General features: G+C 36.0%; 1 protein-coding gene across 1 annotated transcript in view; it reads left to right on the plus strand.

Annotated features, from left to right (window-relative positions):
• Positions 1 to 27,284, plus strand: part of HCN1 (hyperpolarization activated cyclic nucleotide gated potassium channel 1) — a 204,429-nt gene that overhangs the window by 2,018 nt on the left and 175,127 nt on the right. Inside the window, exon 2 of the mRNA XM_063320479.1 lies at positions 21,525 to 21,948. Within this exon, the coding sequence (XP_063176549.1) occupies positions 21,525 to 21,948 (424 nt within the window). The remainder of the gene's footprint in view (positions 1 to 21,524; positions 21,949 to 27,284) is intronic.

Below are 27,284 nucleotides of genomic sequence, written 5' to 3' on the forward strand. Positions count from 1 at the left end.
GTAACTTTATTCACGTGAGGATTCCATTAAAATGAATGAGATTATTCTTGCGAGTAAATTCCCTCTTTTTGGTGTAAGTTTGGTTTCTGAGCGAGGTACACAACCCAACGATCTTTTGAGCAATAGGAGCTTATGCATCGTATTGTGCAGCATGTAACTTTTTAAGCTGATATGTGAAATAGGTGATAGGTGTGTTGAATCTGTTTCGTTGCAGAAATATCTTCTAATTCTGTCCTAATTCTTCCTGTGGTAAGGTTTAGAGATCATAGCATATGTTTACTTATTTTTTTTTCAGTAGGAGTAAACAACACTGCATCCTTTTCAGGCCTGTTTTCTGCATGTTATTAAATTAAATGTATTTTCTGAGGGTTTTTTTTGTGTTTTCATTTTATTAGAATGGAGGTGTTTTTTTTTTTTAAAATAAAGTTCATAGTCTTTTATTAGTCTTGGGATGATGTGGCCTGACCTGGACCCAATTTTTTAGCCAGTAGGACTGTGTCACTGAGAAATATGAGATGTTTGTGTTGTTTCTCCTGAAATAATTGCAACAGTATAATGGTACTACTTGTTTTGGGTGGCAGTGTTTATAGAAATGGGGGAAGAAGTTGTACTCTGTAGTATATTCATCTTCCTATATCGGAATTGTGACAATGCTAGTAAGTGCCTCTTAGCAGTATCTCTGTACCAGAATAAATGTGTATGTAAGTATGGAGTTGTTTTGATTTATTTTTGCATATGATTTCGTAAAAATGTAATGCTTGTTTATAGACAAGCCTTAAAGCATCCAACGAGACCGGGTTGTTCTAATTTCACCATGTTAACATTGATACCACCAGGGGAAAGAACTAAATTTTGTACCTAAATGACAAGAAAAAGGTAAAAAACCTGAATATTTTATAGTATCCAAGTGTGAAGATTTAGAGTAAGTTTCAAATTTACCCATTATTAGGGTGTTTGTGGCATATACGAAAATGGACATCACAGTGAATTTTAAATATAGGCACACGTAGGAGAATATTGGGTTAACCACATAAGACATTCTGGTACAGCCTCCTGTGGACTCTCATTTATTTCTGTTTTTGTAGTTCTTGATGCTTGTATGCATTTGCTGGGATACTTTAATGCATTTGGTTACACTTCTTGACCTCATTCTCATTATTTTCATAAAACTTTGTATGTTTATTTGCACTGAGCAATATTTTGCCATGTTGTTTTGGGGGGTGGGCAGCATCCCTTTACCCTCCTGCCCCCCTTTTTTGGTATGAACAGAGCGTGGAAGCTGTGTCTCTGAATTTGGTGCTCTATGAATCAGTTACTCACATCCTTGTAGGGCTTGGTCTCTGGTTTTATGGCTGTCTGTCCTGCCTGTGTTTCAGGAAAGAATTGGCTCTTCATCAGGCAGATACACCCTTGGAGAATTAAATTCAATAAGCATTACATAATTTTTCCACAAGGGGACCATTTTGTTCCTGCTTGTCTTTTCCCAGTCTTCTGAGGTTAGTGTCTAATTTGGAAGCTGTTATGTAAACCGAGCACCTAATGCACATCAAACCCAGCACAAGACCTCTGTTTATCTCTTTGTAGCTGTGATTACTGCCTCTCTAAACTTGGACAAAAATTCTGTGTAATTGCATGACTCACAAAAGTGAATTTATCGTCAGTGTTTTGGTTAGAGTTTATTGAAGTTCCTGCGTGCGTTCTGTGAGATACCGAGTGCCTCCGGCCGTCCCTCCTCACGTGTGGAAGAACGAGCCTGCGGGAAAGCATCACTGGTCCAGCCCGGTGGCCTCTCAGCCACTGGATGAGACCAGCATGAAGCCAGCGGGAGATGGGAGCAACTGCACATGGTTCTGCTGCTGCCATACGCGTTTCCTTTCTTTCATAGCAGAGTTGCGGGGAATGTGGCGTTTGGGTGACTCTTATATGTTACGGCCTTCTTCTATTAGTGGAAATGTACGTGGCTGATTTTTCAGACGATTAATTACTCAGTGTCCTTCTGCACGTCAGGAGTCTCTTCAATACTCAGAGGGCTTGCTTATATGTGCCTGCGCTGTTGATCCGTCCCTGTAGCATCTCCCTCCCTCCCTGTCTATGGGTACACAGAGAAACTCGCGCTTTCGTGGAAATCTCAGTTTTGTTACGACATCAGCTAGGGCATATGTAGCCCACAATCCAAAAAGAAAACAGAGCTACTAGCTCCAGAGTCACATGGGAGAAGCATCTTTTGACCAGAAATAGCAATGTATGAGAGAGACTGATGGTTAAAGTTCTCAGTTTGATGTTTGGGAACAGCCTTTGACTGGAAGTGGGGACAAAAATTTCAGTTGGCTTCAAGATGAAGTGAAGTAAGACTGTGATGTGGAGTTGTCTGGCAGAGTAGCGGATAGGGAGGTGCAGTGCAGGCAGTACTGGAGGTCTTTTTCCTGGGTAGATGAATACAAAGTATGAACTGATTTGCAACAATAGCAAAAAAACTACGGACGTTTTATGTTGAGAGAAGCTCTCTGTGTAACTTCTCATCTATTCAAGGACCAGAAAACATATTTTAGTCATAACAGAAAAATAAAAGCAAAGTTAATTCTAAAACTTCAACAGAATATTACAGAGCAGAGTGAATAGTAAAGGTATGCCAGATATTTTTAACGTGTGCAGCATTCCAGTTTCAAAACACTTTTGTATACGCATTTGAGGGTTACCATGCAAATGTATGAGGTTGATCATATAAATCTTTATAAATCATAGAAAGCTCTATCAATGCTACCTTGTAAGTAAATTTAATGTCAGTGGGTTTTAATCAGGGTGAAAGACACAATAATATTTGTGTGTGTACATCTAGGTACTTACAGAAGATTATTTTTGTGCGTGTTGCTATTAACAAACATCCTGTATATTTCGTGCAGTTTTATGCAACCCATCTACATTGTCATGCACACGTGCATCTTATTTTTTCATTTAAGTATGTGCCAAACTGTAAGTCACAATTGCAACATATTAGCGTGCCTCATGTTTTTTCTTATACTTTTCTCGATTTTGACCTTATATTTGCCTTATGAATCGATGTTCTTTTCAATTTGAACCTATCTTTCAAACCTGCCTTTGACCACCAGCAGTCACCGTAACGCGGTAGACTGTGCATGTTACATGTGCAGCTCACATACATATTTCTAAAAATTGTGCATGCATTGGTTTAAAATGTGTTCTTCTTTGGGACTGGTCTTCACTCTACATACCCATCATTTATATTTTAAGAAGCTTAGGGTAAGCACTTTGTCCCTGTCTTTTGTCACATGTCTGTAATGTCTCAGTTGAAGCAAATGAGATTTATCTTTTTGTGAGCTGTAACATAGATTTATATAGAGCAGTAGAGTTGGAAGGTAATGCTATATGTGACGAAGACAAAATGTGTTGTATCATACTTAAATGTAACTGATATAGATATATGTATGCAAAATTAAGTATACAAATCATGTTGGTTTATATTAAATAGATCAGATAGAAATTAGTGTGGGTTTTAGTGGATACATTATGTCATTGGTAGTGTAGGAGTATGAAATGTCTGCAGTTTTGGATTCTCAAGGCAGTCATCTCAGTCTTGTTGCTCAGGATCTGTCATGAAGTTCTCTTACACTGTTGAGACTTTTGTATTATTTGCTAATAAACTGATAATCAAGGCTTTATAATTATACTGTTCACATTCCTTGCACAAGCCAATTTTTTTTTTTAATTAATTATGTTTTTATGACTGATGCACAGTTTTAGCTAGGGCTGTCTTTCATGTATCATTTTCAGATACTTTTGTGGCAACTATAATTTTTATTTCTATTCAAAAAACCTTTGTACAGCTGAACTATTCCCGTTACTTGAACATTCACTTTTTGTACATAACTAAACAATAGAGAACCATTTAGTATTAAAAAGATTATTAGTAGTGCTTGGCTTTTATTTGCTGCATTCCAACAATTTTTGCACTTTACTTCTGTAAATGCCCCAAAGGATAAAATGACAAAATCGTAGCATTAATCTAAATAATGAACTTATAATGTCTGAAAATTCTTTCTGACAGTAGGTTATATATTAAGGTCTATAATAGTTCCCCAGGTAAAATGCAACTCCCATAAAGGTGGGCTGAAGAGAAATATGATAACAGTCCTCAAATGCATAAATGGATGTTACAAAGAGGAGAGAAATTACATAGAAGTAATGGGGTGAAATTGCAGCAACAAATATCTAAATTAGATGCTTAGGAAGCAGGACCAAAAATAAGCAGCGAAATATTCCATTGGAAATGCTTTGATGTGGAATACGGGCCAGAAATGCATTAGGTTGTTTTTCATCTTCAGTTCCTATTATTTTTGATATTGAATAATGTCTCATCATTGGCTGTCACTGATTCATTTGTTATGAAATCTAGTTGACTGAAGCTAGCTATTGGCATTTCTTTTTGTACCAGCTGTACACATGTATGAATGAAAATGGATATGTAGCGGTGTATGTTAGGCTTTTGGGCTCACAAGGGCCATCTGCTCTTGTCCCCTTTGAGACTTTCTTCAAGAATCACGAAAGCAAGCCAGCTGAGTCCACCTGAGGTTGGTGCAGCAGCCACTCGCCTTCCGGACCTCTAGGGGATGTGGGAAGGATTATGCCTTTGTTTGTTCAAGGAAAGCAATTCATTTTATTGATAAGACATCCTTAATGTCTCTAGATAATGTAGAATACTAATGCATAGTTTGAGCTCATATCGATATTGAACATTTCCCAATTTTCATTATGTTCATTCTAGTCCTGGAATAACAGTGCATACATTGCATTTTCTTTCACGCTTTTGACATGTTATGTACTTGAACATAGAACAAAGCTTACAGCAGAGAAAGAGCTCAGTAAGCGTAACTCAAATAATTCCTCAGTTCTCTGAGGTACTGTTAATTTAACTTGGGATGTTTTGAAGATTGCTGGCAGCACCTATGAAGAAGTACACAAGTACATTTTTCTTCTGCAATATGTTTTATTTTAGAAATTCAACTTCTTCACAGTCTAAATAAAGGCACATATGTTCATCATGATTTTGAGATATGTTTAAAAAAAAACAAACCCAAAATTAAAGCAAAATGGTACAGAATTCCCATGAGTAATCTAAAAGATGACGTTTTGGGGAAGTTATATGCGAGTGTTTAAACTTTGACCTGGGATGCTCAATGCCATGAGACTTCCTCTTCAGTTTTCTGACTTTTTGTTTTGACTGCAGTGAGAAAAAAGCACTTGATTAATATTATCTATATATATACTTATCAAAATTTAGATCTCTTAAGATCAGCATCTGCTTGGGTCTGTGGGGAGAAAGCACCGATTCTGTTATTCCGATTGATTATTTTAGCAAGACTACACAGTTTTGAATGTGTACTGAGACGTTATTTGTTAGCTCATCAAAATAACCAATGCTCATAATCGAATCAGTAAAAGTTTTTTCTTCTTGTACTTGAGTATATGGAGAGAACTGTGAATTGTAATACTGTGTAAAAGCATGGAACAGTAAATAAAGGTCTGGATTTAGGTTTTGGGTTGCGGGTTTTGGTGGCTACAAAGATAAATAAACATGCATAATGTTTGATAAGTTGTGTAGGTTTTTTTGTGGGTATATAATCAAGTTAAAATTTGAGTGGCTCACTTTCTGATTGTTCAGCCTGGGGCAGCAGAAATAGAGACAAATGAAATCAGAGGTCACTTAAAAAGTATGAATCTTTACCTCTGCATTTCTGCCTACCTAAGATCTGTGACATTGTAATATTTAATTAAACTTTGTCAGCTTTTTTTGAGAAGCTTGGTTTGAAGGTATTAGAAGGCAAAATACTATTTTTAGAGAGGAGGGTAGAATATGAAAATTAATAGAGAAATTGACTTCATTTGATTGTGAATAGAGGTATCCATTCTCACCTCTGCTTTCACTCAACAGCACGCCTGAGAGCTGTCTTCTATGTCAACATACAATTTTTGAGAGAGAGGAAACTTTTAACCTACTTTGCAATGTTTAATTTTTAACCTGACAGTATAGTTCTTGTTAATTGCTTGAAAGTCCTTTAGCTCTCTATTCTCTGATTCTTTCCCAGAGGCATGATTTAATTTTAAAAATCATAGTGTATTCAGCTCTAATTATTGGAGGGCTCGTTCTAGACACATAGTGAGGTATGTTAATGACCAAAAACTGTATCAGCTGCAGTCAATGTCAGTACTACCTCAAGGACACTGTCATTTAGCTTCCATAAAATCTCTGCTAATATCTTTTAATCTGATGATAGTCAGATTCAGGCAAGCTGCATGATATTTTGCAATAATCTTACTGCCTTGGTTTGCAATGCAATTGGAATAAGTCTGGAGTAGACTTGTGTTCAGAAAATGTTAATTTGATTACAAAATAAATGCAGTCGGTTTCCATTATGTGTTTAAAAAAACCCCAAACAAACTCCAAACCATTTTTTATTTGTGCCATGTTGCATCATGTAGCTAAGAGTAGGATTTTATTCTTATTTTATTAAGTTCTACATTGTTTATGTGGAAATCTTATCTAAAGAAGCATGTTATTTTATTTATTTACAAAATATATTTATTTTATTTTATTTGTTAATTATTGTAATTTAGCATGCTGCTAACATTAATAAATTTTCTATCTCTAAAAATGTCATATTTATTAAATTCTTATTAAGATATTTTGTTTTCAACTGAAAAAGCACAGATTGCTTTATGATCACAGTCAAAGCTAGGTTGTAGGTGTTTTTGTTGGTTTTGTTTGTTGTTTTTTTTTTAATTATGTAATTTAAAATAGTGAATACACATAAAAATTGTTTCTACTGCAGGTTTTTTTTTTTTTAGGTAGTATTACTCTTTTTCATCCAGTTCTCAGTCGGAAATCCACTGAAGTTTACTCTTGTGCTAAAGCTCTTACAGTAATTTACCAGATCCTTCAAGAAGCACCTCTCCTTATGGCATGACTGCAGCAATAGGCAGTGTGGTTCTGATATGATCTAACGTTAAGCAAACCTATAGATTGCAGTAAATTTAGGGTAATATATCATAGGATCCTAACGATAAATGATTATTCTAACTTGCTCTAAGTCAAATCTATCGAAAATATACAGAACTTTTATAAGACACATAGAGTAAGGTCTAATCAACTGTGCCCAGGAGATGGAATAAATGTATGGCTGCAAAACCGCGGGGATGCAATCAGGCTTTCACATGACTACTGAGAGGTTTTCCATCAGGCTTTGAGTTACTTCTGTCTATCTGTTCATTCCAGGAGGCCTTATGATTTCTGTCTGGTAGAGAAATTACTATGAAACCAGTAGTAGATAATAATACCTGCTAAAACATCTTATTACTGGCTGACAGTACACACCTGCAAGCTTCTGTATTCCCCAAACACATCCTGGGCTAGAGGTCCCTTGGGATGGCTGCATGTGGGCTTGTTTGCACTTGATTTCTCAGTGAAGATAACAGCTAAGCCAAGCTTGTCTGTCACTCTGGTTCACCTTGTCTTTAGCGCCAGACAAGCGCAGTAGTAACACAAAGATTTCCTTTTCTGACTAGGGATTAGTCTGTTAGACGCAAATTTGGAAAAAAAAACCCCGTAAGTAGTAAAATAAATCAAGCATATACCTCAAGCTTCAGTTAATAATTAGGTACCTTTCTTGTTACCCACCTTACCAAGTATACTTCAGAGATGTCCTGTTTTTCAGAGCTGCGCGTCCAGTGTTCATGGAAACTGTTATCGCGGTGACTCCCCAAATACTGAATCCTGCTTTTTATGTCTTTTATTTATAGCATTTCTCATGGTCTAATTTTTAGGTAGTGAAATCCTGCTATAAGCAACTTGCAGTTCTCATTTGAAAGTTATCAGGAGCACAGTGATCTAGTCCCTAACAGATTTTTTGTCTTGAAACAAATTCTCTTTTCCTTCATTCTGTTTTTCCTTCTCCCTCCTACATCTTTTCCTGAAGATATAATGAATTCCTTTATATAAATGGAAATGACGCATTGATTTTTTAAAATGTTTTTCTTAAAATTTGTTAACTCTACTATGTAGTTTCCCATTGTTACCGAGTCTGTTAGCTAGAAGGTACTGAGCTCTTGGTTCTAACTAGCAGGGAGAAGTTAGACTAGGTATTCTTCATAGTGTCTTGGAGTTTGTCAATAAATAACTTGTAATAATAAAAAAAATAAATATAAGCACGTTTTCTATTTCCCATGACTTGGCCATGTTGGCAGCTTTCTGTTGAGAATGGCAGCTGGATGCATTTGAACATACTGTTACCATAGGCCTAGTAACAAGATACTTTGCCAAAATTGTCCCCTTGGCCCATTTAGTGCCAGCTTGGGAATTCTAGTGTTGCATGCATCTATCACATTAAAGGTATAATTATAAGAAACACACTTCTGTAATGGAAAGGGAGTGTGGTGTCAAGAGTAAGCACTGCCAGATGGTAAGCAATCTAACAGAGCATTTAAAAAGGGTCAAAATCGAAAATGTCTGAAATCCAGTGGCTTATTAAGCAATAGATGTTGCATGTGTGGGACAAGTGAGAGATAAGTAACCTAATTTAGGTGCCCACATGACCAAAGTTGCATTCTGTCAGTATATATCTGAAATACGTGTTTTTACTAACTTAGAGGTGTTTTTTGAAATTTAGAACAGAATATTAAAAGCAGTGATATACTGCTGGGTATTGAAAAATTGAGTAGGATCTGTACATGTTCTTATTGTGTATTTATTGAAGCAGTGAATTTATTATGATGAGTGATCTCTCTGAAATGGAAGAAGAAACCTAAAAACAACTTTCAAGGTTTTTGATGTTGAAAATAATTAAATCCAGGACCTAATAATTGTATTATTTCATATGCATATTACTTAGCTAGATGTGAATTAAATATGACATAAATGATGACTGAATCCAATTAAATGTCTTTAGTTTTAGTTTCCTATTTAATGGTATTAGCTATGAGTTTAAAAATTTCTTGCTTCCCTTTAAATTGTCCTCTGTCCCTGTTTCCTAAAGGTAGATTTTCTGGTAGTCTGCCTGTATGCTGTGCTCTGTCGCTCACATAAAGGCTAATTTTCTTTTGCCGAGAGATGATTCTCGTTAAGACAGGTCTGAGGAATACTTCTTCAGTATTATGCAACCTGTCAGTGTTATTCAGCAATTTCCACCACCTACCCCCTCATTCCCCAGGACTGTATGAACATTGCTCGATGTGACCATGGTTGTTTCTATCATTTCTAAGCTGCAGCCAACTTTTACATTCTACACAGGCTAGACCAAATTTATCTTTCTGTGGAAGGGATGGGAGAACTGAAGTGAACTTCCACTCCCACACTTGTTCCTTGCAGCGCGACAGAGTTCAGACTTGCTTCAGGGAAGGAGAGGTAGCTTCATAGCCCAGGAATGCACCTACCATGAATCTGCATAAAATGGCAGCAGATGTTCCTGCTGGGGCTACTGACTTGTAATTCCATGAAACGTCACTGAATAGCAACTCATCTTAACATCGAATGTACGTACTGATTTTATGCCACTGGCAAAATGAGCAAATGGAATATGATATTTAACTTGGTTTCATGTTTCCAGTACAAACTTTTCCATTTCTGGAACAGTTTTGAATATGTCAGTTTTACCCAGTGCTCTGCACAGAGTGTGCAAATCTATAGGACGTTAGATGAAGATCTGAGATGGAAGTCAGAAGCCTATCTTTGGATTTCAGAACAAGCTAGGGACCTAGATACTTGTAAGCATCTGGACTCTGTGGCTGAACATCTTTCATAATTCTAGCCATAAGGAGCCGTAAATGGTAAAACTGATTTTTAAAAATGTCACCCATGGGTGCTGTGCATTTGCAGAACTAGTATACCAGATTAATTTGAGTTTGCTTCGTGTTGCGTTTCTGCCATATTATGTATTTTGATTTGCAGTTTACAGATCAATATATTTTCTAAGATTATGATGAAAAGTTCTATTAATCATTTTTTTCCCTCAGTTTCTTGCTGTTCTCCACCAATGAATTATTAACATCTATTTGGCTGTTCTAATTATTACACATCTTCAGCTTAAACATGTATGAATAGTTCATAACTCACTGTCCTCCAAAAATGCAACATAAATATTTGGCTAAATTAAATTTTGTTTTTCTGAGGGATATTGGCTTGTGGCTAAAACCTCTTCTGAGATCTCCAAAGTAAAATGTTTTCATTTGCTGAAAGCCAGAAACCTATTTATTATATTTAGGCAACTTCATTTTGAGTGAATATGGATGGAAGATAAAGATGGACATCTGGTGTTTTATTCACCACGGTAAAGGGTAGCTCTTTTTGTTTTGCTGTATCGAAGCAACAGCCATGTGTCTGTATGGGAGTAAATAGCTTCCTTGGCACTTCTGCTGTTGTTTATAGTTCAGGTCATAGGTCCTTGACCAAAGTTTCTTTGAGTGCTTATTTTAGAGGTGCTTATCAGTGGCTACGATTATAGGCAACTTTACTTGCAGGCAAACACTTTCCCTTGTCACCCTTAACCTGTACCGTGACTGATCTCGAGAGCAGCGCAAGGGCTGTGCCATTTTTAAGGAATATGAACCACTTTGTTTGAATGCCTGAAGATCGGAGAAGGAGAATTTTTTTACCAAGAGACTTCAAAGTCAACTGTGAAAAACAAAACACTCTACCAAAATATAAAGTCGAGAAGTAGATTATTAAATAATTCCCTTTTATATTTTTTTCTGATAAATATTTATAGGTGAAGCGTATAACAAAGCCTGTGGTAAAGTTTGAATAAATTTTCAGAACTTAGTATCTTTATCAGTCTTTTATTTTTCAGGCTGAAAACTGACATGTTTTTCTGAAGTTTAAAGTGACTTCCTCTCTTTTTTTTTTTTTTTTTTAAAAAAAAAGGAGACTGTGGAGGAAAAAACCCTTATCTAATATACATATTTTGTGTAACAGCTCTACTTTGGATGGTCTGTCTCAATGAAGATGGATTAGAATGTTAAATTAATCTATGTATTGGTAACAAATATTTTCCAGTGTCTCAACAACCATTTCATAGGACGAAATTAAAACAAAATAATTAACAAATGTATTTCATGCCAAAAATCTGAGGTAGTTCAATAAGTACTTTCAACACATCGTTTGTAAATTTAATGCATACTGTTTTTAGAAATGGATCTTGACCATCTTTTCAGTGGTGTGTATACCTGTGACAAAATGTAATGGAACCTCTTTTTTTAATTACAGCTAAGCAATGGGTATGACCTGCAGTACTGTTTCTGGCAAAGGTGTACTGGAATGAGACAAGGCTTCATGGCATGTAAAGGCAATCTCTTGGAGCGCTTGACATTCCAGGTTATCTCCTGTTTTGCAGATCAAAAAAAAAAAAAAAGTATAGGTAGGTTGTTTTGTTGAGTGCTTTTCAGAAGGCATTTGATTGTTTGCTTTTGTAAGAATAACCAAAGTAATTTCATTAAAAAAGGGCTTTGTTTCCTTATACTGAATTAAATTGCAAAAGGGCCATTCGGTAATTGCATCCATCACACTGACCAATGTTCATAAAATGTCGGAGGTGGAAACTTGGCTTGTAATCCAATTCTCCACCCTTCGCTGAGCTGCTCGCAACTGCAGCGCGTGAGGTTTCACTCAGGCCTGCTTGCGTGGAGCTTGCTGGAGCGTTAGAGGATAAGCAGCATGAAAAGATGACCAGAGAAGCAGAGTTAAAACTAACAAGATCACGGTTACTTAAGCCAGTAAATAGAACATCTTTGAACATCATGTATTCTCTTTCTTGTTTGCTCTGTTTGTTTTTCTGGGTTTTCCTTTTTGTTTTAAACAAGAGAATATCAGGTCTATCTGATCACTGCTCTGTCTAGCTGCATAATTAGTTGATTTGTTTTGGCAGTGCAGGCAGAGCGCTATGCTGTCAAAAGGATGGTAAGACTCAAATGTGCAGTATGTAAATTGGGAATTTTTAAAGAAATGTTAAAATTACATTGCATCTGCTTAAATACTGTGGAAGGCAAATGGCTAGCAGAGAGATCTGGATACAAGTGGAATAATTAAAAAAATGGGGCTTTCTGAATGTGGCTGGTGGAAGAAGAAACCTGCAAGAGCTGCATTTTATTTCTGGTAGGGACAGGTGCTTTAGTGTATGAAGTGTGAAATTATGTTTTGTAAGATAATGGTAAAACGGAATATTGAACTTCCTAGCTCAGCCTTCTCCTGCCTCCCGCTTATTAGTGCAGCTCTTCTAAAGTGCAGCTGTAAAGTTTTTACCCCTGTAAAAAGGGGTTCGTAATAAATGCATATGGGTAAAAAAAAATAAATGCACATGGAAGATTAGTTCTTTCATTTTTTAAACTATTTTGTGCTGCGCACATTGTATTTTCAATTAGTTGATGTTTAGATAAATTGGTACAATAAATTCAGTTAATAAAATTAATAAAATATCAGTTCAATAATCATACTAATACAATTTTTCAGTGTGTACATTTGAGCGTGTACCTGAATGTCTCCTGTGTCGTCCCAGGAATCAAAACTGTTCAGCCCGGCTGTTGAAAGCGAGGACTAATTTCCATCCTCTGCTGGAGAGGATTTGAACCTGTACATTTCCTTTGCATAGCACTTCTGGCATGGATACTTCCCATACAATATCACCCACCTCTCAGCGTTGTTCTGCTCTGATGGAGCGAAGAAGTGACAATGCCTCTCCAGTCTAGTGGTTGCCTTCCCTGGGAAGAAGGTTTTGGTTCCTGTTCTACACTATATTTGTTTAGGGAAAGAGAACATGTCAGCAGTGTACCTCACTTCAGGAGACACAATATGGCCTGGGGGTAATGAATTTCCACGAGGTGGGCTCAGCTCCCCAAAGATGCATGAGGAAAGTCGAGTGGATTTTCCTACGCATTGGTGAGAGCTCTTGGTATTGAGCTGTTTTGCAAAAGGCGACGCACGTGACCTGGCCATAATTACTTATCATGTTGCTCTGTTTTGAATTTGAGCTTTCTTTTTCCTTTGTTTTTCTAAAAAGAGTCTGAATTATATTTTAATGCTTTTTCATCACAGTATAAGTAAAAATTAAGAAAATTATAATTTTGATTTGATTTCAACACAAATTCCTGTTTCTCATGTTTTTTCACAACAAACACAAGTTATATTAACATATTTTTAATTATATAAATATTTTAATTGTATTTAATTACATTTTGAAGGAAATGACACCGCAATATGTGATATTCATGGATTACAATAAAAAAACTGACTGATTCATAAAATGATGCATCCACTTATTTTGAAGGGTTCAAATTTCAGTACTTCTTTTTATATTTGAAGACACTGAGGCTTTGGAGCCAAAGATCAGCCATAAATAGTTGTAAAAGGGAATAATAATTTAACCTGATATATGTATGCTATGTCTGTTATTTGTTCTTGCATTAGAATCTTGTGTAGATACATGAGCTGTATAAATATTGTCATGTATATTTGTTTTCACTCATGATGTAGCAGTACAAAGCCTGCATGTATAATCCATCAACTCGTTTCATACCTATTTATTTATAGTTCTTTTGCACTTTTTCAGATCTCTGATTTTTCCCTTCCTGAATTTGAAGATTACCTCTTTTTTTTTTTCAGTTTAAACATAGTGCCCAGTCTTGCCTTCAACAAACATTTTCAAGAAATGGTGCACCAAATTCTAGAAAATGAAAATTTGTGGTTGAAGCTGCTTGTCTAAATGTACTGTATCTTTGTACAGTTGTATGGACAAAGCCAGTTTTATCTCTGATTATCAGAATGAATTTGTTAGTAGTAGCAGTATATATGTCAAATACCATAAATCTCCATGTCTTAGGTGAACTAAGTTTGATAGTCCTAGTCCTTTTTTTTTCGTCAGAGGTATTCACCTCCAAAACCCAATTGTGCCAGCTCATTTGGTGGTTACAGGCCAGGCTCTTCACCAAACCTGATGACTGAGGTCTGTCAGTAGCTACTGAGCAGTCTTCCCCATCGTCTCCTTCTCTGAAGATAAGTAGAGAAAATGGACTTTTCCCCATCAGCAGAAACTTCAAAGATTACACTGATAATTGAGAGATTGAACTAGTTAAAAAAAAAATAATCTATTAAAGAAGAGTATTAGGTGATACTGTCTGGCTTTCTTCATTTTGCAAGGGCGTGTGGATTAAGTTACCTTCCTTTTTACATGAGGCTTTGTTGAGAAGAATTACAGAAGGCTTCTCCCAATTTAAGCCTCTGAATTTTTACTTAGTATGGAGGCATCCTAAATGTCATGTTTCTAAATGGCACTCTTAAAATTACTGTCACCACAAAATTCTTAATTAATGCAAGTGTTCCAACATGAGATATGAGATTATTTTGCAGCTGAAATATTTTTAGATCTGTCTCTTTCAAACTTTTCCTCATGCCTGTAAAGTGGTCATTTCTAATTTGAGAATGTGAATGTGTATTTTACAGTGATCCACTACAGAAATTTGCTGACACTTAAAGAATCAGTATGCGGCAATTTGCAATTGGTTAAAGGGTTGGTAATATGAAACTGAAACAAATCAGCTGGAGTCCCTTCACAAAACGTTGCCTGATACTGAGAGGCGGTGGTCTAACAGTTTGAACAGGGAGGGTAAATTTGAGGAAGATACGTCACTTGTGCTATGACGCGTGTTGATGCAGAAGCAGTCTTGATGATCTGAAATACACTCGTTTTGACCAGCATACAGGTCAGCATAGACAGATTCAACTTTTTGCCGGAGAAGGCTCATTTGTGAGTCCTGACTCTTCATCAGCACTTTCTCCTACCTGGTAGCTATCTGGACAGGAGCACCACATTGCTTTTTCGCCGAGGAATGGGGCTGAAGAAAGGAGGAACTGTGTAAAGACGGGGGAAGTACAAAAGCAATATCTGAGCTCCACTTGCAGTGGTGCACTGTTCCTGCACAAGGTTAAGTGGAAGTCAGGCTTTAATTCTTTCTACTGTAGTTTAATATGTTTCTCTGGAGGAAAAGCAACTGCAAATATGGATGTATTTAAGCACTTGTGATAGGGGATTATTGGCTAAAACCAAAGAGACTCATCATTAAATAATATTGCCATATTATATAAATGTCTCTTTGTCCTTTCCTTCCTCCCTTCCCGTATGCAATGAGGGCAACATTACTCCTCTACCTTTATTTCTCAGAAATCTGAGACTTAATTTGTCAATGCATGTAAAATAATATAAAAACTTTAGACAGACGCTACTGCATGCATACCAAGAATTAAAAATCTTGTGATGAAATGTCCACTTCTTAAATGTTAATTGAATTTACTGAAAATATACATACATTTATAGGTATGTATTAGTGTAATGTTAATTATTATAGTCACCACAGTGACAGTACTGTGATTTTCTTTTCTAGTAATCAAGCCTTTGAAGCGCTCAGTCTTTAAACCTAACCAAATGCTGTAACCAAAGCCTTTTGAAAGTAGTAAATTGCTGTTCATTGGCTTTGCTGGGCTCTGATCAGGTCCCCCGAGAGCTGCATTTATCTAATCATCTGCCTTGCACATAGAATCACAACTGAGCAACAAATTGAAAATCTCCACTGCTAAGTTGTGTTTAGTTATCAGATAAAACTCATGAAGTCTGTTTGAAATTGTGTAAGTTTGTAATTTTTAGATACATTCTATGGCTATATAAAAAGGAGACTCAGTATTGCTGAATTTTATTAATCTCTCTTTGAATTCCTTTTCCGCTACCAGGTAGGAAGTTGCATCAATATTTAAAAAATAACAGTGAGGCACATAAATGGGATCTCTACGTATACATGGCTAACCTGGAAGTAAAAGACTTCAGCAAGACAATCAAATGAAGATTTTTGCTGGTGTGAAAAATTCATTATTATTTTATTTTTTTAATCACTTTTAGTCTGAATCAGAATGAAACCATCAGGCTGGAACATTACCAGGTCCACTACTGCTCAAAATCTGGGCAGGGAAACTGAGTTGTCAGAATACCAGCCTCTGCCGCATCCCAGACTGACTAGTCTCAGGCAGGTAGAGAAAGCCTTTCTGCTGCTTCAGCAGGTTACCTAGCTAAGTCAATGAAAGTTCATTTAGATCGATATGTTTTAGTTTAAAAAAGAAGAGCGATTATTGATGAAATTTTCACCTGAGAAAGTGTCACAGCCTTCTACTTAATAATATTTCTGCCCTTCAACCTCAGCAGTTGAAGTGTAGGAGATAGTATTCTACTGTAGCGTGTGCTTTACAATCAAAAGGGATGAGCCATGGAAGGGACTCTGCTTCAGCTTTACAAGATTCCTCGTTTGCTTTTACTTAACATAAGCTAAAACCTGTCACAGCGGAAATAGAGGAGAATAAAGAATATAAATCAACAATTTCAGGAGAACAGTTTATCTTTTAAAAAAAATCAAAAAACTAAACCTGACCTTCTGTCTTCCTAAAGTTTTGCAAAATTAAGTACCTTCAGATGAGGAAAATTTTATCCATACAGAAGGACAGCACAACTGCAGAAGTAACCTGTTTGCTAGTACAAACCTGGCCAATGTAAAGAAGTGTCACTTCACTAGTCATTTGTATTAATGTGATCACATGGATAGTTATAGTAAATTCTAAGTTTGGAAATTTTAAAATAAAAAAATCATGAGACAAAATCATGGAAGCACTCCACAATAGATTTGCACCATTTAAACAGAACTTGTTCCATGGAGGATGCTGAATGCAATATCTCTTATTAAAATTGAAGGAATTTCATATTTAATTTATATGGCTTTTTCCCAGAAGAAGCATGCTTTCCTCTAGGTGTGTGTATGTGTAAGAGAGAGACAGACGAGCAGAATGAAATGGATAGCTGGGCAGAAGGGGATATCCTCACTTTCAAGTTGTGAAAAAAAAAAGCGATGATTTTTCAGAAAGTTTTCAAGCACAGACACCTGTGCAATCATGAAAAGAATTTGGGTGCCCTGAAAAAAACTCCCCCTTCTTCGTTCTCCTGTCCTTTCCAACACATCCCAGTAGTTATCTGGAAGTTGCAGATGTTTTCAGGTGTGTCTAGCTTTGATCTCTCTTACTAAAAGTATAATATGGCTGCACAGCAAGAGTAAGATGGCATGTCCTGTGAGAATCAATTTCTGACATAGATAATACTAAGTTTAGTGCTTGTTACAGTACGTTGTAATAAAGTTTTAAATTACTGTTATTTCTACTAGGATTGTTTTGTTTGGTATAGCACATTGATTTCGCTGTTAGGTGACTGATGATCCATGAAAGCAAAAGAAACAAAGCTGTGTTTGAAGGTGAGATAAAAAAAGTCAGTGTTCATTTCACCAAGCATCTGCTAGTCAATCAAAATATTTAACTGAAGAGGAGCTTTGTGAAAATTTTTTTACAGTTCCTGATTCTCTGAATGTGTACAGTAAAATCATGTCTCAGATGCATCAGGTTTGCTTTAAAAAATATTTTACAAGCAATTTGAATGAATACCTTTTTCAAAGACCTCCCACTTTATAACATGACTGACGACTGTGACTGAACTTCATGAAGTTTTACTGATATGGTTTGCCCTTTTCTATTAAATAATCAGACTTTTATGATCTTTCTGGAAACTTGGAAAACTTAAGCAAATCCCTGACTGCTCTGTTGCCTTAAGTCACAGTACCCAGTGCCTTAGAAGTGCTGTTCACTCCGCCATATGGTTTGTGAGACCACAAAAACTTCTGCTGGGTCAATATGAGTGTACTGTAGGGAAATAATAAAGAAGGCAAAACTGAATGACTTTTTACACAGCTGTCTATACAGCAAATTATGCAGCAAATTAACAATTTAGAGCCGAAATTTCCTTCTTTAAGACTTAGTTTTCTTTGGATTGGATATATAAAGTGGAAAATGAAATGCCTCTTAGAATTTATAGTGCCTTACGTTATTAAGCTTAGTACAAGCATTGATTAATTAATACTAAGTAGTTCTTTATGGCTGCTTAGGTAGGCACTCATTTTGAACTGTTCATCCTATCCAAGATAGCCTGTGGCAATAAATAAACCACCAAAGCTTCAGCACCATGTTCCAGAGCTGTAAAAAACACCGTGTTATTACCATAAGTTTTGAAAGTACAGTAGATAAGTTATGAGTGAAAAGATCACTGAAAGATGGCTATGAATCCAACTAGTTTTATTTGAGAATACCAAAGTAATAATTAGTGTGATGATTTTTTTTTTTATTTCTGTATAAAAGAATTCTTTAAAATTTAGAAAATATGTAACTTCAACCTGTTTGGTTTTTTTTATACTTTTTTAATACTTGACTTTTTTCAACTACAGATATTAAACCTCCGAGTCATTCAGAAGCATTTTGAAAGTTTCAGGAGTAGTTCAGTGTGGTGTGGTGCTGGCCTCTGTACCTTCCGCTGATGGCTACTAGCAGTAGCTGTACGGAGTTAGTTTTGGAGGGGCAGTAAGCGGTATAGCTGTTTGCTATGGGGCTAAGGTAATTTCTTTCTTCTGATTGCTCTGAAAGATCTCGCTACCCCCAGGCTCTTCTTTTCTTTTCCTCGTTCTCAAAAATTTTGTGTCATAGGCCTCTCTCTTCCTTGCTTTTTGTCAACATTTTAGAATACCTTATGCAAATCTGGAACTCTGAGATTGTAAGTTTTGAATTTATAACCATCCTCACTGTGGTATAACCACCACACCAAAAATAAATAAATAATGCTATAAATAGTTTGAAGCAAAGGACTGCCTCAGTGTCTCAGCTCCTTGCACTATCTCGTAAAGCTTTTCAGCTTGCCCTTAGCTACATGAATAGTAGAATGTTCTGAACCGGTAGGCAAGGAACGCATTGTATTACTTTCTCTGCACAGGTCACAGAAGGGCAATACAGGGAGTTGCATCTAGTTTTTTCTCACCTGGAAGAAAAATATCGTGTAACATGGCCAACAGAATGGCATTTGGAAACATTTTCCTAAAAGAGAATGACTTCTAAATGAAAAATATATCATAATATAATAAGAGTTTATCTTACTAACCAATCAGTTTATACTATATAGTGGGCTAAAATCAAAATACAAAACTGGTACAATCTCATAGTCCTTAGCATTCAATCTTGTTTTATTACCGAAACCCTGACGCTTCCACTTTTGATGACATGCAACATCAGGAACTCCAGTGTGTTTTGCATAATCACAGTACATAATGATCCTCTAAGCCATGGATTACTGTAGGATAAACACACCTGGTTCTGTATTATATTTTATGTTGGCTGGCTGTTGTGCAGCTTGGGTTAGCCTTTGTTGCGTAACTGCTCCCTGTGCTGGTGAAACGTAAAGGTCAATCTGAAATCGAGCAATGCTTTGCTTAGGCGTGAGCCACAGATACAAGCATGCCTCTTGTGATTATTTCCTAGTTGTTTTCCACTCATTTTCAGGATTCCTTGGAGACGTTTATTCTCCCACAACAGTTTGGTGAAATATTTTGGTCGATAGCATTGTAAAAGTGTTTGTGGTAATGGTACCTGTAGATAATAGCAGAAGTGATACATGAATGTAGTAGCCCCTTCTAGATTATTGAAAAGGAATCTAGCACAGCAAGAAGTCTATTACACGAGTTTAAAAAGATAAGAGAAATTGGGAAGTTTTTGACAGATATGGTATGGATATGGTGAATACCATCACATGCTAAGCAAAAATACATACAGGCTGGATAAAACTGAATATTTATAGCACTTAGTAGTCACATTTATGGTAAGATTGAAAATGTGTAAGACATAAATCACATTGTGGTACACAGGGAATTACTTGTAAAGTCTATTTCATGCAATTTCTAAGTACCAGTTAAATGGACTTTTCCAGCTATTCTCTCAAATGATAGTCAAGCTAAGTTTAAGTCTAAGTTTAGTTTAAGTTTAGTTTAAGTTGTCTAAGTTTATCTTGGAATAAAGAATTTTTAAACTGGGAAGTTTCATGCCACTCTCAATCCTCTGCTACTCTTCCTTTAGTATGTTTTACAGTTACAGTTAATTATTTATATTCTCAGATCAGCAATTTGTAAATATAAGTATTTTTACGGACAAATGTGAAACAAAGGGAATTTGTAAGCCTGGATCATTTGGCAAATACAAGAAGCAATCTCTGAAATCTAATGTAATCCATATGCTCTGTGAAAGTCCAGCAAAAACTAAACTCATGATTCTGAAATGTTCTGTGGCCAGTTAAACTATTATTATTGTTGATTGCATGAACTTCTGCCAAGATGAAGGTGTTTCTTGCACGACGGGAGGCTGGTGCTAGTGTGATGAAGTGGCCTGCAAGTCAGTGCGGGAGTGGTGTGCTGGTGGCATGTCTATCACACGTGCACCGCGCGGGGCCCTACTGCCATGGAGGGCTGGAGCAGGGAGATAGTTGTGAAGACATTTCTGCCTCTAGTCTCTTAGAAAGTCTAATGAGTTCATGGGGAACTGTTGTCGACTGCTGTCTGTGCCTCCCCGATCATGTTCTCAAGCAGAACAAGAGGTCATGCATTGGGTTCAGGCTTTCTCAAGGCCACTTTCAGTTCTTTTATTGAATAACTTTCTTTGACGATTTAACATTTAGGAGTTACCATAATTTTCTTAAAATCTGTTGAGTATATACTACCATCCCCTGGAAGTCTTCCATCAGGATAGATGTATATTCTATGCAACAGGTGGGTTTACTCACCATTCTAAGATAGATACAAAGTTATGAGTGTGGCTCAGTGTACCATCTGTATCAAGCACCCTTAGCAGCATTCTAACAGGATCAGAGGGAGCCTTTAGATACTTCTGGAGCAAAATGGTGAAATGCAGTATCCATTTTATACTATGCAAGTTGCAGCTATTACTGTCCAGACTTCTTAGTTAGCTCTGAAAGAAGATAGACTATGAGGTTGTAAAAATGCATGAAAGTTCAGTTCAGGTTGTAAAAGTGGATGAAGGTTTTGATGTTATTTAATTTTTGTTTCTATTTTCTGCTTCAGTGCTTTTTTTCTCTTCCTGTAATTTTATTCCATCACTGTAATGGTATGAGTACATTTGCAAAGAGGTACTTAGATTTAATATCTGTTAGATATTTGGGTTTCCATTTGGATAGAAGCCTTAAAAAAATATTGCATTGCTAAAGCAATTCTGATTGGCATCAGACATCAGTTTTAGTTATATAACCCCCCTAATTGGTTTTGACAGGAGTCTGGAGAAGTCCACTGAGTACCACACATGCACACCTTTCAAGTATACCATGGAGTGATAAGCCATAGTACTGTCTTTATCCTAGATTGGTATTCTTGAGAAGGAAGGCACATAATGAAATGTATTAATTACTTTGCCATCTCTACTGATTGTGAATATATTGAATGAGAGTTTTCTTAGCATTAACAAAATGTTTAAGCAACTTGAGGTGAAGTTGGCGCATGACTGAGACCCTTTTTCTAAGTGTGTTTTACCACAGTACATCAACCATTCTGTTTCTTCCTTTTTTTTTAAGGTTTTACTGGGACTTAATCATGCTCATAATGATGGTTGGAAACCTTGTCATTATACCAGTTGGAATCACATTCTTCACAGAACAAACAACAACACCATGGATTATTTTCAATGTGGCATCAGACACTGTTTTTCTATTGGACTTGATCATGAATTTTAGAACTGGGACTGTAAATGAAGACAGCTCTGAAATAATACTGGACCCTAAAATCATTAAGATGAATTACTTAAAAAGCTGGTTTGTGGTTGACTTCATCTCATCAATACCAGTGGATTATATCTTTCTCATTGTAGAAAAAGGAATGGATTCAGAGGTTTACAAGACAGCAAGAGCACTTCGTATTGTGAGATTTACAAAAATCCTCAGCCTGTTACGTTTATTACGCCTTTCAAGACTGATTAGATACATACACCAGTGGGAAGAGGTAAGATTTATACAGTTATAACATCATTTGCTAAGATCTTATTCCTACAAAAAACTAGTCAGGTTTCTCTGAAGAGCTACACAAGAAGCAGAATGGAATAAAGAGTTTTCACTTGCCAATTAGTGTAATTACATACAGATGTTAGCAGAAAAGCCTTTTTGGAAAAAAAAGTACAGAGTAACCATCTTCTTTCTGCTAACAACAAAGACCAAAAATATGTTTGGGACAATCAACACAATAAGCATGGGTGGGCTCCTGTTGAGAATACTAGAAATTTTAGCAACCACCTGAATCTACGTTTGAGTTTGGTGACTAGCACTTAAACTTATGAAGTCAATATTCTTGTAATCACAGAGAACTTAAAATACCCGTTCATATTTTTCTATTTCAGGAGAAATTGAAACCATTTATAATTGAGTAGAATTCCTAGAATGCTCATTATTTGAAGGCTGTATGTAGGCTGAATATATCAAATACTGACCTTCTTTATAAAAAACGTGTAGTTCAAATTTTGAGTCATTGCCTTCTAAACTGTCAAGTCCACTATTTCCAGATGTGACCTTATGCTGCCTGCTAATTTGGCATGGTGACACTTCCAGGAAATTATGGCATTCCCTAGTTTGGCATGCTTTGGGCTAGAAGTGTTTAATGCTTTGGCATATACCACCATGATTCAGTCATTTCATTTCTTGCCTGTCCCCATTTCTGTAGTTATAAATATCATAATATATTTTAAAAGGAAGTGCTAAAAACATGGGAAAAAATAACTGCTGTTTTCTAAACCTTTCTTGCAGCAAGTGTAATAAGAATTATTTTGTAAAGTATTTTCATAGAAGCACTATTAAAATAGATTTGCATACATTTATTTACTTACTTTGATAAAGATTTATTTAATTATAATAATATTGAAGGATGGTGTACCATTTCTGGTGCTTCTTCTGCTGTTCACCTCAGTATTATATTCACTTTCTAGTTAAACAGAAACCTAAATGTGAAGACATCTCAAATAAAGTCAGATTATATTTAAAAAGTCATGATGCTGGATGATACTAAGTATAGAATTCTAATAAATTTACAGTTGTTTCTTAAAAAGCTCCTGAAATAGGTAATTATTTTTTATTACTGTATTTTGTAAATTCTACTTCTTTTTGCCTCCCTGTAACGCAGTGTAACTATGTTTTTGACACAGAAATAGAGCACTGCAGTTCTGGACTCAATTTAACTAAGGCAAATGATTAAGCATATTTTGCAGTTCTACCATAAAGCTGTGCTTTTGTCTCATCTGTGCTTTACAGAGAGACAACCTTCTGAAACGTGTTCAGTGGCATTACTTTCTGGCAGCTTGAGTTAATAGCTTACCACTTTAAAGCCGTACTAAGCAGAGAAACGAATACCTCCCCCGCTCCCTCCCCGCCCCGTCTGTTCTCAAAGATAAACCAGGTATTCTAAATGAAAAATAGTTGAATTGTCCACTAAGTGGGACTAGAAGTGACCAGAGGATGTGGTCCAAACCAGCAATAGCTGGTGTTTGGCCCATTTAATCTTTTGCTAATGGCCACTTGATTGCAGCCTCACCTTTGATTGGACTAGTAAAATTTGTGAAATATTTCTTGTATGATACTGTATTTGGCAAGTATTGAAAAAAAAGTGGAGTCCATCTTTTTGTGTATGTTAACACATTTTAGTGCTCCCTGGATGTTCTCAGGAAGGTGAAAGAGGGTCTGAATTATTTTATTTTTTGGGGGCGGGAACTGGGGGGGCATTAAGCCTACAACAAAGCAGCAAGAAGCTCTTTGGCTGCTTTTAAAAAAGATTTCTGATGAGTGTTAGAACATGTGAGAACAGTGATAAATATGTAGACTGAATCAGTTTATGGTAAATCCCAAAATTAAACCTGTGCAAGAAAAAAATGTTTTGTTTTGTTTTGTTTTTTTGTTTAGCATTTTACAGATATCAGAAATGAAGGCGCTCATGGATTTCATATTTGGCTTTTGTTATCACGGTAGTTGATTATTACGTTGGATTATTATTACTTTGGATGTAGCTTGTGTGCCTGTTCTGCACGGTGATCTATTACCACTCTGGAGAATTTTTGTGTCATAGCATTGTAATGTTTTAAAACAAAAAAAACGGGTAGGGATGAACTTTGCTGAATTAGGAAACAGTAGATGGATGATCCCATGGGGACAGTCATTGACACCTTTGCTGCTGATGTTAGTCTTTTCTGTATTGTGTGTGTTTGCACATGCACAACAGAGAGCAACCTAATTTTTATGACACAGAACTGGAGACTCGGTGTGTGTGGTTAAAAGGATTTAATAGTTTTTGCATATGGGCTGGCATGTCAGTTTTAACTGTGGTGCAGGTAAATATGACATACTATGTATTTGGATCCAGAATAATGAGCATTATGTCAAAAATATTGAGAGTACAGCCAGCAAACTCATTCTTCATAACCTGCCAAGAGGATACTTCATAGAAAACTGATTGGTGCACAAACCAGGTTGCATAATAAATCTGTTAATCCCATTGAGGTATTTATATGTCCTCCAACTGAAAAAGCAGGCTGAAATTGTTTGAGCTTTTCCTTTTTTAGTATCACATACCTGGACGTCAGTTGGGCAGTATCCTGAACTTTAAGATGAGTAGGCAAAAATTTAAAAGATTTTTATATGTTACTGGTGAAACACAGTTCCTTTTCTTAATTTATTTCCACATCATTTAAATAAATTAAACCAAGATGAAGCACCTAACAGACACATTGAATAATACTGAGGTAAATAATGTATGCACTGCAGAAGCTTTCTCCTTAACTGTTATGAAGCAACAGAGTTATAGCCTGTGGTGCAATATATATTAAATCTGATTGATATATTCATATCAGTCTGATGTTACTAGCTTATCCAAATGAATGACTCAGTGGAAATAGGAAGAAACACTTTAACAAAGGGACAGGAGATATGCTAGCAGGAATTAATTTACTGAATTTGCAAATTCACACTGTCCTAAAACTGCTTTTTAGCTACAATATCAATATTCCAGTTCTTTACAACTCAGATGTTGACAAATAGATCATATACTTATTTAAACAAAATGATATGCTGTAATATGCAAAAAAAAAAAATTATTTAAATTGATGACTGCAGAAATTATACTTTTGCAGTAATTTGCAGTGATTTCTGACAGTGAGTTTAGTTTGGATTTTCTTTTTTTTTTTTTTTTTTTAGCATAGGTTCCTAAAAATAACAAACAGGACATAATGGACCTCATTCTTATTTACTTTAGCTTATATTATGGCACTGCTTAAGCTGCTGACCCCTGAATGTTTTACATAGGTTTGCACGCAACTAGTAAGTTACTCTTAGTTAAGTATGCTCATAGGTAACTGAACAATTAAAAATAAAAGATATGGACAATTAGGAATAAATACATTGTTACATGTCAAATGATAAGCCACTTTGCTTTACAATTGTCTATGATATAGATTTAATTTTTATCTTTTCCAAAAAATGCTTAAAACCCAGAGTTTAATGGCTTTGCTTACAGCTATTCTAATCACAGGACAAAACCTAGTAGATGTATGAGTAAATAGAAATGGTACTTCCAAAACTGTACCCTAGGTCTTTCTTGTTCTGAGAAGTCCGATTACTTAGAATTAGAACAAATTTTAAAGTGGCTGTATGCTTATTGCAAGATGTGCCTAAAGGTTATGTTTTGGAAAAAATCATCTAGTAAAATATGCTATAATTGTAAATTGTAGCCATGTCTTATTTTGGTTTGACTTGTACTGAAATCTGCTTTTCAATTTGCCAAAACTTTTCAAGTTTCATGAACCCACATAAGTGTTAATATCCATTCTAGCTGTTGGCTAAAGCTCAGGTGTTTAATGAAATATATTTCTGAGCATATCACACAGACATGTCTTATTCTACTTTTTACTGTTTTATTTCTAATGATCACAGTAATGCTGATCCAGAAAAGCTCATAAATACAAGCTTGCCAGAATGTTAAGTCTTACTAAAGTGCTTAAAAATTAAGTAAGTGTATAAGAGCTTTGCCAAATCAGGTCCTGCATTAACAATTTCATCGGTTGCTTCCACGCTACCCACCCTAATTATCACAGATCACCACTAGGTGTCCTCTCCTTGTTGTTCTGCTTGTGGACAACAGTACAAAAACACGTATTACATGTACGCGATGTTGAGTCGTTTTTGTTGCCCAAATAAAAATATTGTGAAAGAACACTTGTGTTATCTGGACAGCAAAGGACAACTCTTACTTCAGTAGCCTGCTATTTCTGTGGTAGGTCTTTTGTGTAGGTAGGGACTTCCTACCTAGAAAATCAAACCGCTTGTTCTTTCCCCTACAGGCAGGTGAGAAGTCAAGGTTTTTTCTCTCTCCTTTTGATCACTGACTAGGGAATTGTGTGGGAAGTGAGAGATGATGAGTTAGGTGGGTACTTGGTAGTTTTGGATGAAAACACGTGTTTGATTATTGATTGGATTATTAATTTTATTTTATTTTAACAGGACTGTGTCTACAAGACGTGGAGTTTCCCTGTCAATGATGGCATTATTGAGTTTAACTTTTTTAATTAATGGTCCCATGGAAATGGGAGGTGACATAATATTTTTTTTCTTTTCTTTTTATTCAGTTTTAATTCCTGTCTTCCAAGGAGATAATTTAAAATATATTTTCTAGGCCCTATAAAGTTGTGTCAATTAGTGAAGTACTGCAAATAAGCACACCAGTACAAGTTGAGTGGCATTTTTAAAGTAAATTATCTTAAAGTATGACACACTTTTTTATTGCGTGTTACAGATGCATCAATCAAATATGAGTTGTCTAGCTCATAGGGAGTGAGGGGAGGAAATTTGTTAAAAAACTCCAGGGGAAAGAAGACATAGGAGAGCCCCACCTTCTCTTACTGGCACAAAGTCTGTGAATTCTGCAGCAAAGCCTCTGTATTTGTGTCTTCTGCCTTCCTACCATTAAGAAGACTGAAGCAGGAGAAAATGCCTATTTCCTGCCACTTTCTACAGGAAGATACAGAAAAGCAAGTTTTGCCTTCTTTAGGAAAGCTGTACTTGGTAAATGCCTTACGTATAAATTAGTGAAGTTGTGTCCTCCCACATAAAATAAATCTATGGTTGTAGACAGGTTGTGTGGATCAATGAGAAATATCAAAACCTGAGCTCTTTGGAACTGTTTTTTCTTTTTGTTTTTCTTTGTTTGTTTGGGGGTTTTTGGTTTTGTTCTGTTTTGTTTTTTTGAAGAAGTGTTTACTACTAAGAAGTGTAGACACCAACAGGACAAAATAAATATGCAGACCAGTT

The sequence above is a fragment of the Chroicocephalus ridibundus genome, chromosome Z, assembly GCF_963924245.1.
Source record: "Chroicocephalus ridibundus chromosome Z, bChrRid1.1, whole genome shotgun sequence".
Taxonomy (NCBI): Eukaryota; Metazoa; Chordata; class Aves; order Charadriiformes; family Laridae; genus Chroicocephalus; species Chroicocephalus ridibundus.